Below are 13,605 nucleotides of genomic sequence, written 5' to 3' on the forward strand. Positions count from 1 at the left end.
TGGCCTCCTTCTGTGCTGTAACAATTCTGAGATTCTATAACTTCATAGTGTGTCAGAATGGTGATATAATTTAGCCAGCTCAGCTCAGTGACTGCATCCCTGCTGAAAGGAGAAGGTTGTGAGATTAAACCTCGCTCTAGGATCCAAGCATTTAAATCTAGTCTGATCCTTGGGTGGAACATGGAGAGGGGCCTGGGTTATTAAAGGTGTGGTTCTTTGGATGAGACATCAAACTGAGGCCCTCACTGCCTGTTCAGCAGAGTATTAAAGAAAACGCACAAGGCACCATTTTGGGGAGAAATAGGGGCCAACATTCCTTCCTTGATCAAAACCATCAGAACAGATTGGGATGGAAAGTCGTCTGTGTTCTGCCTATTTCTTGGCACAATCTGCAGGTGGTTGGTTGCACTACCAAATATACAGGACCCATTATTTTTTAGGCATCCTTAAAAACAACATTAGTCCAATGAATGTGTAAATTAGGAGGTTTAATGCCTGTTAAATGCTCTTGTTTTGTTACTGTCTGGCCTACTCCACTCAGGATTCATGGGTGTTGGCCAAAGGAAAAAGTTTTAATGGTTACATTTTTTATCAACGGCCTTTCGGTGAGGGTCAGAGGAGCAGGAGTTCTCTTCCTTACGCCATTAGGAGTTTCAGTTCTGCTCCCCTCACCCTGAACCTCTGCCCTTTCACCTCCCCACGCAGTCTATTCCGCCTCCCCCTCACGCCACTCCTGGGACATAGCTGAGAGCCGCAGCCCAGAACTGCCATCTCCTGTTGGACAAGATGCCCAAGAAAGTGAGGCAGAGCTGGTGCCGCACCTCAGTTACTCAGAGGAAGGCCGAGGGTTAATCTCCGTCCATCCTCCAAGCCTCTTGCTTCAGGCGTCACTCTTCATTTCACTATCTTGTCTGCCGATCTTTCTGGGTGCAAACTGGCTGCTGAATTTGTCTACAAAACAACAAGGACTGGATTTCAAAAATACTCAATTGGTGACAGTGGAGTAGTGATAATGTCACTGGAGTAGTGATCCAGAGACCCAGCTTAATGCTCTGGGGTCGTGGGTTCAAATCCCATCACAGCAGCTGGAGGAATACAAAATCAATTAATAAAAGAAATCTGGATTTGAAAGCTAGTCTCAGTAATGGTAACCATGAAACTATCATTGATTGTCATCGGGAAAAATTCTCCCCCCGTTGCGTGGGGAAGTGTGGGAGTGGCCAATTAAGGCCCACCCAGCGTGATGTCCGCGAGGAAGCACTATGCGCTCCCTGTGCGGGTGGGGGGGTGGGGATTCCCTCAGCCGGGAGTCCGCTCTTTCACACATGCTCACAGAAGAACGCACATTTCCTCTCTAAGGTGCCTCTCACTCATCTTATGTAAGTGAGTGGCATCACTATGACATAGCTCCTTACACCCACGCTCAGTAGCTAGCAGCAGAGTTAACTCATTACACTACACAAGCCACTCAGTTCACAGACAATTAGAGACACACAACAAATGATGGCCTTGCTAGTGATGACCACATCCCATCAAAAGAATAACACAAAGAGCTCCAGGGCTTTGTAAGGGTATGAAAGACACTATATAACCAGAAGATCTTCCTTCTCTTTAATGTGAACTCTCCCAGTTCAAGAATGGAATGCTCAAATCTGCCCAGATAAGCACAATTCCTACCCTCAGAACCAAGCCTGTCACCATAAAGCCAACTGGGCCTGAAAGAGGTTTCCCCAACTTAGAAAGGAGGGTGAACGTCTGAACTCAAAGTCTTTGGACTTATAAACACTCCCCAGCCCTCCAACACCCCCCCACACCTTTCGTGTAGGCCAGGCACAATCTCATTCTTACCGGTTAACTGTACACACGTTCGAACTGGGCAACCTTCTGTAGGGAAAGAAATGCACAGAGATGAGCTTCTCACAAACGCACGTTGCAGATATTTTGTTTTCCCATTTCTCCTACGTTTTCCCGGGTTTGCCATGATCGGCTATTATTCCTGGATCCCCAGGAGGACTGGAAAGCTGTTGGAAGTGTCCCAAGGCACTTCACGGGAGCATTATCAAATAAAATTTAACACTAAAGCCACATGAGGAGATATTAGGGCAGATGACCAAAAGCTTTGGCGAAGAGATAGTTTTTTAAAGAAGCGTCTTAAAAGGAGGAGGAGAGAGAGGTGGAGAGAGTTAGGAAGAGAATACAGAATTCAGGGACTTGGCAGCTGAAGGCATGGCCACCAATGGTCGAGCGATTAAATTTGGGAGTGCCCCAGAGGTCAGGTAGATGAGCTCAGACGTTTCAGAGAGTTGTGGGGCTGGATGGGGTTACAGGGTGATGGAGGAATGAGGCCATGGAGGGTTTTTGATACAAGGATGAGATTTTAAAATTGTTTAACTGGGATCCAATGTAAGTCAGCGAACACAGGGGTGAAAGGTGAAGAGGACTTGGTGCAGATTATGATAAGCCTACCAGGGTTTCGATGGAGCTTAAGTTCACAGAGAGCGGAAGATAGGAAGCTGGTTGGGAGTGTATTAGAAACATCAAATTTAGAGGCAACAAGCGCATGAAGGAGGGTTTCAGCAGTGGGTGAGACTGGCGATGTCATGGAAGAGGTCTTAGCGATGGCATGGATATGTGGATGAAAACTCATCCTAGGGCCAAATCCAAAGGTTGTGAACTGTCTGGTTCAGCCTGAGACAGTGGCCAGGGAGGGGAAAGGAGTCGGTGGTGAGGGGGTGAAGCCTGTGCTGGGGACCAAAGACACATCTTCTCTCTTTAGTTGGAGGAAACTATTGCTCATCCTTCAGCAAAGGGGTATTTCACTGAGCTGCCATGCTGTAAATCTTGATGAACTTGCAATAGCAAGATCAGAAAGCAATAAACCAAGAAATCTTTACTGTTTCTCCATAGCACAATGTACATTAATGATTGTTATATTGAAAGCGACAGCATACTAGCGTCTCTCTAGAAATCAGGAATCAATATAACTATTTCAATATAGGGACAGATAGTCAACAATGAACTGTGATCATGTCCTCGAATGTCAAGCGAATATTCTGAAAGCGCTGCTCAAAGCCAATGCGGTAGTCAGATTTTCAAAAATGTGCCTGAAAAATCTTGTCTTTCATATTAAAGTGTTTGAACATTATTGAAAATGTGAACAACAAAAAAAAATACACATGCTTCTTAAAGCTAGAAGAGGCAATCAATGCTCGAAGAGTTAAACTCATTACAATAACTTTTCTTAGCTGTATTGCTACAATCATAAAACACAATTACAGTAATGGACCAGTGTTCAAGAAGGTCATGAGCAGCAGCCAAGACTCTGCAGGACTCACTTCCTTAAACAATTCCAGTTAAAGCTGGGGAGCTCACGGGTGAGATAGGTAAAGTGGTAAAGTACATACCCAACAGAGTCATCCAATAAAGGTTCAGCTTTGGGGAGGCGGCTGTTGGAGAAATTTAAAATGAAATTAATAAGGCTCTTGCTCTGAATGTGAGCTAAAGGTCAGTAAACATATGACACCTTTTCAGTCACAGGGACCTCAGTAAGATGGAAAACAACAGAAGAATTAAAATACTGATTTAAGAGATGAAAGAACCTTTTTTCAACTAGCACTGAGATTGCCTCAGTCCCACTCTCCTCCTGCTCAGTCTCCCCATGATCATTGGAAATACACAGACAGGCACAGGTTAAATGTAGACAGATGTCTTTCTCCACCAGGACAAAGCACTACCTCTTCCATCGGAAATATGAGGGTTAAAGGTATGTGGAATGCGACATGTAGAACGTGATGTGTGGAACGTGACATATGGAACGTGACGTATGGAATGCAATGTGTGGAACGTGATACATGGAACATGACATGTGGAATGTGACATGTGGAACGAAACATGTGGAACGTGGCATGTGGAACGTGACGTATGGAACGCCATGTGTGGAACGTGACATGTGGAACGTGACGTATGGAATGCGATGTGTGGAACGTGACATGTGGAACGTGACGTATGGAACGCGATGTGTGGAACGTGACATGTGGAACGTGACATGTGGAACGTAACGTGTGGAACGTGATACATGGAACGTGACATGTGGAACGCGATGTGTGCAACACGACATGTGGAACAGAATACGTGGAACACGATGTGTGGAACGTGACATGTGGAACGTGACATGTGGAACGTGACATGTAGAACGCGACATGTGGAATGTGACATGTGGAATGCAACGTATGGTACGTGACACGTGGAATGCGACATGTAGAACGTGACATGTGGAACGTGACATGTGGAACGTGACATGTAGAGCGCAACATGTAGAACGCGACTTGTGGAACATGACATGTGGAACGCGACATGTAGAACGCGACATGTGGAATGTGACATGTGGAACGCGACGTGTGGAACGCGATGTGTGGAACGTGACATGTGGAACGTGACGTATGGAACGCGATGTGTGGAACGTGACATGTGGAGCGCGAAACGTGTGGAACGTGACATGTGGAACGCAACATGTGGAACGTGATACATGGAACGTGACATGTGGAACGCAACATGTAGAACACGATGTGTGGAACACGACATGTGGAACAGAATACGTGGAACACGACGTGTGGAACGTGACATGTGGGACGTGACATGTGGAACGTGACATGTAGAACGTGACATGTGGAATGTGACATGTGGAACGTGACATGTAGAACGCGACGTGTGGAACGTGACATGTGGAATGTGACATGTAGAATGTGACGTGTGGAACATGACATGTGGAACGCGACATGTAGAACGCGACGTGTGGAATGTGACATGTGGAACGCGACGTGTGGAACGTGATATGTGGAACGCGACATGTGGAACGCGACATGTGGAACACAATACGTGGAACACAACGTGTGGAACGTGACATGTGGAACGCGACATGTGGAACGCAATGTGTAGAATGTGACACGTGGAACGTGACATGTAGATCGCAACATGTGGAACACGACGTGTGAAACGTGACATGTGGAACGCGAAATGTGGAACACAATATGTGGAACACGACGTGTGGAACCTGACATGTGGAATGCGACATGTGGAACGCGACATGTGGAACGTGACGTGTGGAACGTCACGTGTGGAACGTGACGTGTGGAACACGACGTGTGGAATGTGACATGTGGAATGTGACATGTGGAACACAATACATGGAACATGACATGTGGAACGCGACATGTGGAACGCGATACGTGGAACGTGACATGTGGAAAGCGACACGTGGAATGTGACGTATGGAATGCAATGTGTGGAACGCGACATGTGGAACGTGACATGTGGAACACGATACGTGGAACGTGACATGTGGAACGCGACATGTGGAACGTGACATGTGGAACATGACATGTGGAACGTGACATGTGGAACACGATACGTGGAACATGACGTGTGGAGTGCGTGATGTATTGGCTCCATGTAAACCTAGAGAAGGAGCCAGGCAGTCTGTATCCATATCTTCTGTACAAGCTAACTGCCAACACACCACACAAAACATCGTTGTAGACAGACAGGTGTAGGCCAATGAATGAGGTTTTGTATCAGAGGTTTCTGACACATGTATTGCAGTGTTTATTCATCTGTGCTGAACAGCACTGTACAGAAGGACTGACAGCAGCTGATAGTCTATAGAAAAGGCAGTTATGTATATACGCTTCTAAAAGTTGTAAACTCAAGAATCACATTGTGATGTCCATTATTCTAGCAAATATAATCACTTTGACATTTTGTTTCATGAGAGAAACCAGTTTTCTTGCCATGTTTGAAATGAGTTCTTAACTGCATTGCTGTTCAAACTCTCTCTTTTCTGAGATGCCGTGATTTACAAATGTATGGAAATGGTACAAAATCTCAGCTTCCGCTCATACCAGTTTACGCAGTGAAATGTCTGTAATGACGAGCGACCCTGAATTCAGCCTTATGAATACAGATATCCACCGACTACACACAGCTCTACCGCAGCACCACCTCTCTTGACTCCTCCACTGTTGTTAAATTATCAGACTGCTTATCTGACATCCAGTAATGAATGAGCAGAAATTTCATCCAATTAACTATTGGGAAAACTGAAGCCATTGTTTTCAGTTCATCTAAACTAGTGAGTCAGTTCCCTAGCTACTGACTCCATCACTCTCCCTGATAACTCTCTGAGGCATTTTTATTTATATATTCATGGGATGTGGGTGTCGCTGGCTGGGCCCAGCATTTATTGCCCATCCCTAATTGCCCTTGAGAAGGTGGTAGTGAGCTGCCTTCTTGAACCTCTGCAGTCCATATGGTGTAGGTACACCCACAGTGCTGTTAGGGAGGGAGTTCCAGGATTTTGACCCAGTGACAGTGAAGGAACGGTGAAATATTTCCAAGCCAGCATGGTGAGTGGCTTGGAGGGGAACTTCCAGGTGGTGGTGTTCCCATCTATCTGCTGCCCTTGTCCTTCTAGATGGTAGTGGTCATGGGTTTGGAAGTTGCTGTCAAAGGAGCCTTGGTGAATTCCTACAGTGCATCTTGTAGATGGTACACACTGCTGCTACTGTGCATCAGAGGCAAAGGGAGTGAATGTTTGTGGATGGGGTGCCAATCAAATGGGCTGCTTTGTACTAGATGGTGTCAAGCTTCTTAAGTGTTGTTGGAGCCGCACGCATCCAGGCAAGTAGAGAGTAAATCAGGCTATTTACCACCTTGGTGTCCTATTTGACCTTGAGATGTGCTGTCAACCACATATTTGTGCCGTCACTAAGGCCACTTACTTCCACCTCTAGAACATTGCCTGACTTCGCCTGTCTCAGCTCATCTGTTGCTGAAACCCTCATTCATACTATTGTTACCTCGAGTCCCAACTTGCACTCTGGCATATTCTCCCTCTCACATTCTACCCTCCGTAAACTTGAGGTCATCAAAACTCTGCTGACCATGTCTTCACTTGCAGAAAGTCACCTATCACCCTTGCGCTTGCTGACCTTCATTGGCTCTCAGTCATGCAATGCTTTGATTTTAAAATTCTCATCCTTGTTTTCAAATTCCTCTATGGCCTCGCCCTTCCCTATCTCTGTAATCTCCTCCAGCCCCATAGCCCTCCAATGTATCTGCACTCCTTTAATTCTGGCCTCTTGTCCATCCCCAGTTTTAGTCACTCCACCATTGGTGGCCATGCCTTCAGTTGCCTGGGTCCCAAGCTCTGGAATTCCCTCCCTACTCCTCTCCCCCTCACTACCTTGCTTTCCTCCTTTAAGACACTCCTTAAAACCTACCTCTTTGGCCAACCTTTTGTTCACCTGACCTAATATCTCCTTTTGTTGCTCAAGTTTTATAATGCTCCTGTGAAGCACCTTGGGATGCTTTATTGGAGGTCCTATGTAAATGTAAGTTGTTGGTGTTGTTGTTAATGGTATAACATTGGTTGATTTAAAGCTATCATTGGAGTTTTATCTCACACAAACTCGTGAGTGGCTGCTAAGCTGGCAACAGCCAATGCCGATTTTAACCACTGGGCCTCATTGACAGGCCGCTGTCCAGTTCCTGACAGAAAGAGCCGGAAGGCAGGCATCAAGCGGAGGGAAGTCCAGTGACTCAAAGACTTCCCCTGAGGTAGGTACGGATGCAATGGGTTCAAGATGGTCTGTGGTTGGGAAAGGGGCGGAACCCAGGTAGGGGAGGCCTAAATGCCCCCCCGCAAGGGTTCGGAGAAGCAGGCATGCATGGCCTCTTTGTTGCTTCAATCGAGGTGTTGTGTCAAGGTGCAAGCTGCAGGCACCTTCCAGGTCAACCGGCTAAAGGGGTCCTTTGCCGCATTAGGACCTCAATTGGCCTGATTGGGGGAGATTCCCAACTGAGGCAGATACTTAGGTAGGGAAAAATCACAGCTTAGCAGGAAAGGTGTTGGAATTTCACCCACTTTATCTTAACTCCCACTCCCACTCTCAGCCTTACTGGCTAGAGGAAGGAATTAATGAACAGAACAAAACTCTCGAACTCAGTTGACAGCTGAGCAACAAACTGATGCCAATCATGGTCAGTGTGAATCAGTAAATCATAAAGCACCTAAACAGAATAAAAGCTCCCTAAATCTTCTGCTATATCTCAGGCCACACAGTTGCTTTCTGCTAAATTGGTGTCAGCCATGGGTCCGTTGGTTGCACTCTCACCTCTGAGAAAGCAGGTTCTTGAGCACAAAAATCAAGGCTGATACTAGAGTGCAGTACTGAGGGAGTGCTGAACTGTCAGATGTGCCGTTTTTTTGGATGAAATGTTCAACCTTGGCCACGTCTCTCCTCTCAGGAGAATGTGAGGTGATTCGTTTTGGCAGGAAAGACATGGTGAGACAGTATAAAATAAAGGGAGAGCCTCTAAAGGAGCTGCAGGAACAGAGGGACCTTGGTGTATATGTAAATAGGTCATTGAAGATGGCAGGGCATGTTGAGAAAGCAGTTAATAAAGTATATAGTATCTTAGGTTTTATTATTAGGGGCATTGAGTACAAGGATAAGGAGGTCATGCTGAACTTGTATAAGACATTAGTTAGGCCTCATCTGGAGTACCGTGTCCAGTTCTGGGCGCCATACTTGAAGGATGAGAAGGCATTGGGGAGAATACAGAGGAGATTCACAAGAATGATTCCCAGGATGAAGAACTGTAGCTCTGAGGGTAGGTTGGAGAGGTTGGGACTGTTTTCCTTGGAGAAAAGAAGGCTGAGAGGAGACTTGATAGAGGTATTCAAGATCCTGAGGGATATGGACAGGGTAAATTATGAGAAACTGTTCCCACTCAAGAGAACATCAAGAACTAGAGGGCACAGATTCAAAATAATTGGCCAAAAGAGTAAATGCGATGAGGAAAAATTTTTCACCCAGAGAGTGGTTGGAATCTGGAACAAATTTCCTGAGAGGGTGATGGAGGCAGGTTCGATCGAGGTATTTTAAAGGGAATTGGATTGCTACCTGAAAAGAGAGAATGTGCAAGGCTACGGGGATAAGGCAGGGAAGTGGGACTAGGTGGAATGCTCTTTCAGAGAGCCAGTGAAGACTCGATGGGCTGAATGGCCTCCTTCTGCACTGTAAAGATACTGTGATTCTGCGATATTCTGATGTAAAAATATCTCATGGCACCATTTTGAAGAAGAGCGAGGGAGTTAGTCCTGTTCTAGCTAATATTTATCCCTCATTCGACATCACAAAAAACAGATTATCTGGTCATTATCCCATTGCTGTTTGTGGGAGGAGTTTGCTGTGTGTAAACTGGTTGCTCTGTTTCCTACATTACAACAGTGACTACATGTCAAAAAGTCCTTTTTTTTGTCTGTTCATGGGATGCGGGCATCGTTGGCAATGCCAGCATTTATTGCCCATCCCTAATTGCTACAACTTACTAGGCCATTTCACAGGGCAGTTAAGAGTCAACTACATGGCTGTAAAGTGCTTTGGGACAGCAGAACTTGTACATAAATGTAAGTCTTTCTTCTTTCTAAGTTAGTAATGCTGAGTTCTGTAGCTCACTGATGCCAGTCTCTGAACCTAATTCAGGCTTATGGATGCCTTTTTAAAATATTGTTTTCGTCTAAAGCAGATCCAGAATGTGACTGCATAACTCAGAGATTAGGTCCCGTTTTGCCTCTTGCCTCAAGGTGCGAGAGCTTCCATCAGTAAGTTGCTTGTCGCTGCCTGGATTTGATGTTTGGGGGTGGGCGCGAGGTGGGGCACACCCAGGATGGAACATCAGTCTATCACAGGGCACACACTCACACACACTAGGGGATAATTTACCATAGCCAATCCACCTAACCAGCACTTCTTTGGAAGCAAGATTGGAGGAAACCCTCACACAGGGAATACGTGCAAACTCCACACAGGCAGACACCTGAGTTCAGGGTTGAACCCAGGTCCCCGGAGCTGTGAGGCAGCGGGGCTTAACCCTGTGCCACAGGTCACCCATTAATAGAACAATCAAGAGAAATTTTACATAAACGCGTGAACCAGTGTTGACCCTGAGCACATAAAACCAGGAGCATCTTTAGCCAATTGGAGTGATCATCCCAGCGGCCTCTGTGTGCGAGTGTGCATGTACGCCTGAGCGTGTGTGCACGTGTGCGGGTGTTTCTGTGTGCATGTGTGTGCGCAGGTACGTGTTTTTGTGTGTGTGTGTGGCGTGTGTACGTGTGATTGTGTGTGCCTGTATGTGTATGTGTGTGTCTGCATCTGTGTGTAAAAGGTTAAAATCATTATTAATGCAATCAGAGAACATTTTACTAGCTCAAAATAAAATGGACCCTGTGCTTTGAGATGAAAACCAATTTTCAACATAATAGGCTCATTCATTTTGAATACAATATGATTGAAATTATTTTTCACAGTGACGCAGACACACTGATGCTCTACAATTTATTAGTGTGCACCCTTATTTACTATCCTTGCTATTTATGCCACTTTTCTACAGCAATGTTGCACCCGACAAGCTGGGCTCAAGACACAGAGAGGCTTCAAATACACTACCGGCAATGTTAACTGGTGAGCAGTAATGTGTTCACATGACATTCCCCTTTGCCCATTATTTTAATGATGTTTTAACTTAATTGGGTTTATCACCTCCACTAAAGTACCAGACAAAAGACTGCCATCCAAACTCATTTGCCCGCTGCTGCCTCTGATTGCCATCTCGAGGTTTAAATGTTGTCGCGCGCCTTTCCTCGCAAGAATTTTGAAGAAATTCAGTGTTTGTCAATCGAATTTACAGAGCAGGAACTCTCGGGGCCCACTCAGTTTATGCTCCCACAGCAGCCTCCTCCGGCTATCTACTTCATCACACCTCAGCAATGTAGCCCCTGATTCCCTTCTGCCCCGTATGTGTGTCCAGCCTCCATTTAAATGCATCTTTGTAATTCACTTTGACCGGTCAGCGCGGCAGCAAACTCCACATTCTTGGCATCCTCAGGGCCACTAAGGCAACAGGAACTGATCTGCCTGTCTGGGGTAAGACTTAAAACGGAGCCGATCTGAGTGGCGACAGAGCTTGGAACCACCCGAAAGCTATAAATCTCTGAATTTGACCTGATCCAGTGAACAAATAGATAAAGAATAAATCTTACTTGACTGTTGACACGGTTCCAGTTGTAATGGAGTCAGTCTTGGAGAAACTGGACTTCAGGAGCTCGGCGCTGCCAAAGCCGACAGAGGTGGGAGATTCGGCGCTCACCGGGGTGGTGCACGGGGTACTGGGGAGTGGGGTGGCAGTGGTGTTTGTCGGGGCTTTCACCATGGCCAGCTTCTGGATGTTCTTGATGTCGTATTTGGAGGGGCGACCCACCTTTCCAGTTTTGAAAGCAATGGCGCCTCCCATGTCAGGGTCACCCTCGCCCGGCTTGAAGAGGTGCAGGTACTTCACATTTTCCAGGTTGTACTTCGACGGCCGCTTGTAGGTGTTGCCGTTCTGGGGACGGATGCTCTCGCCTGTCTTCAGCTTCTGGATGAAGTAGTCGTACTTGGAAGCCCGCGAGATGAGGCCCTGCGTCTGGGCCGAGGAGCCGCAGGGGACGGGGGGGCCTGCCGGTTTCGCCTCGCGCCGGAGCGCCGCTTCCTGCCCGGGGAACTGGCTGCTCGGCGGAAGGGCGTCTTTCCCCAGGGACGGCCGGGAGCCCGAATCCTCGGCTTTGGGGGCCGGCAGCACCCGCGGCAGGTGCTCCCCGGCCTTGAGCTTTCGAATGCACTCCTCGTACTTGGAGATACGGACCCGCTTCACCAGGCTGTCCTTGCCCAGGGAGGCCGTCGGGTAGGTCTCTGAGGTAGTGACGTTCAGCTTGTCAAAGCTGATCTTCTTCGCCAGCTCATCCCTGACGTTCTGGTCATCGTAACCAAACATCCCCAGAAATTCATTCATGGTCGTTGCTGCATAGTCGTGAAGGGTCGAAGTTTCCCCTGGTGACGGGGGAAGGGGAGAGGGAAACCGAAGAGTTAAACATTGCAGGAACATTCTGCACAGCTCTTAAGTTTTACGACTGCTAAATTAATTTGTAAAAAGTAATTAATACAGGGGCAAAATAAAGGGAGTTCATCAATGTCAGGAAAATCAATTTCGCTAAATGTTCTAGTCAATGGCTTCTCAGTACATTAAACAAAGTTTTCAAAAATGTTCTCTGCTCATAGCTCTACTTAATATGTACAAAGTCATCTTCCCCGTTCAGCGTCTAGCCTTTTTATTGACCAACCTCTTTTATAAGGACACATTTTGGGGGCTTTCCATGCTATACTTTTTTTTAAAACCCCAGCAATGACTAATAACGGAACTGAATTGATCCATTTTGTTTCCCGCTTGCAGTTTTGCTTCGTGAGTGTGAAAGATCACTGGGGATTTTTTTTTAGGAATGTGACATTAGCTGGGCTGACTCAGTCAATAATGGCCGTGCGATGACTGTTGGAAAGCTAGGGTGCGCTGGTTGACCGGCGTTTCACTCTCTGCTGTAACTGAGGAATGAATCACCATCCAGTTTATGCCACACATGCCAAATGTGGGCTAAAGGTTCCTCCGTCTGCTCTGGACAACCAGGGCTGCCAACTCTGATTGGATAGATTATCACATGTCCTCCTGCATCCCACAACCTCCTCCACGGTCACCGCATCTTTCTCCCCTCAGTGCCAATATTTTCGTAATCCATAAACACAAAGTGTTCAAAAAAATTAATTTTGTTTAAAGCCCTTATCTTTTTCTCCCTGGCAACCTGCTCAGCTGGATGTAAAAGATCACATGAAGGCGTGCAGGGGAGTTATCCCACTGTCCTGGCCATTGAAACAAGTGAAAGTCGCTGTAGTCCCAGAGAGGCTGCTCTCTCATTAGAGAGAGACGACTGGTGGTGAGTTTAACTTGAGGGTCACCACACCTTAGGCGAGGTTGAGAAGGCAGGGCCTTTATGGATGACCTTAGCTGGTATGGGAATTGAAACCGCGCTGCTGGCATCACTCTGCATCACACACCAGCCGCAAAGCCAACTGAACTGACCGACCACTCTGGCCATCATTTATCCCTCAATCAACATCACAAAAACAGATGATCTGGTCATTATCACATTGCTGTTTGTGGGAGCTTGCTGTGTGCAAATTGATTGCTGAGTTTCCTCCATTACCACAGTAACCACACTTCAAAAGTACTTCACTGGCTGTGAACGGTGCCTAGTGGTCATGAAAGGTGTTATATAAATACAAGTCTTTCCCTCTGGAAACAGTGTCTATGTCATTAGTCTTAAGTCTCTAATTCTGGAGAGCTGTCAACCCAGCTTTGAAGGCAATTTTGTGAGTTTACTACTCGTTGAAGGGGTTACAATTTGTAACAGCAAATTTCCCTTCATTTGCTTAAGAAAGAGGCGATAGGGGATCTTAAAGAAGTGATGCATCATTTTTTCCTTGCTTTAGTGGGTAAGTGAGATCTGAGCCACAGTAACCAGGTAAGTTCCTAATCAATGGTAAAAACAAAACCTAATCAACACTGATCTAGGGGGTGGGAGGTGGTAGCAAAGAGGCTGAATCATTTACTTTAGCAACTCCAAGCGAGGGAGGTGGAAAACTGGTCAGGGCTCCTGCCCCAAGTCACCAGGGAGTG

The 13,605-nt window shown here is 46.5% G+C and overlaps 1 protein-coding gene across 1 annotated transcript in view; it reads right to left on the reverse strand.

Moving 5' to 3' along the window:
• The window catches only part of casz1 (castor zinc finger 1), a 383,715-nt gene that overhangs the window by 98,101 nt on the left and 272,009 nt on the right, over window positions 1-13,605 (reverse strand). Inside the window, exons 6-8 of the mRNA XM_041206599.1 lie at window positions 11,105-11,900; window positions 3,405-3,446; window positions 1,849-1,884 (exon numbers count right to left, since the gene is read on the reverse strand). Of these exons, the coding sequence (XP_041062533.1) occupies window positions 1,849-1,884; window positions 3,405-3,446; window positions 11,105-11,900 (874 nt within the window). The remainder of the gene's footprint in view (window positions 1-1,848; window positions 1,885-3,404; window positions 3,447-11,104; window positions 11,901-13,605) is intronic.

This window comes from Carcharodon carcharias, chromosome 15 (genome assembly GCF_017639515.1).
Source record: "Carcharodon carcharias isolate sCarCar2 chromosome 15, sCarCar2.pri, whole genome shotgun sequence".
Lineage (NCBI taxonomy): Eukaryota > Metazoa > Chordata > Chondrichthyes > Lamniformes > Lamnidae > Carcharodon > Carcharodon carcharias.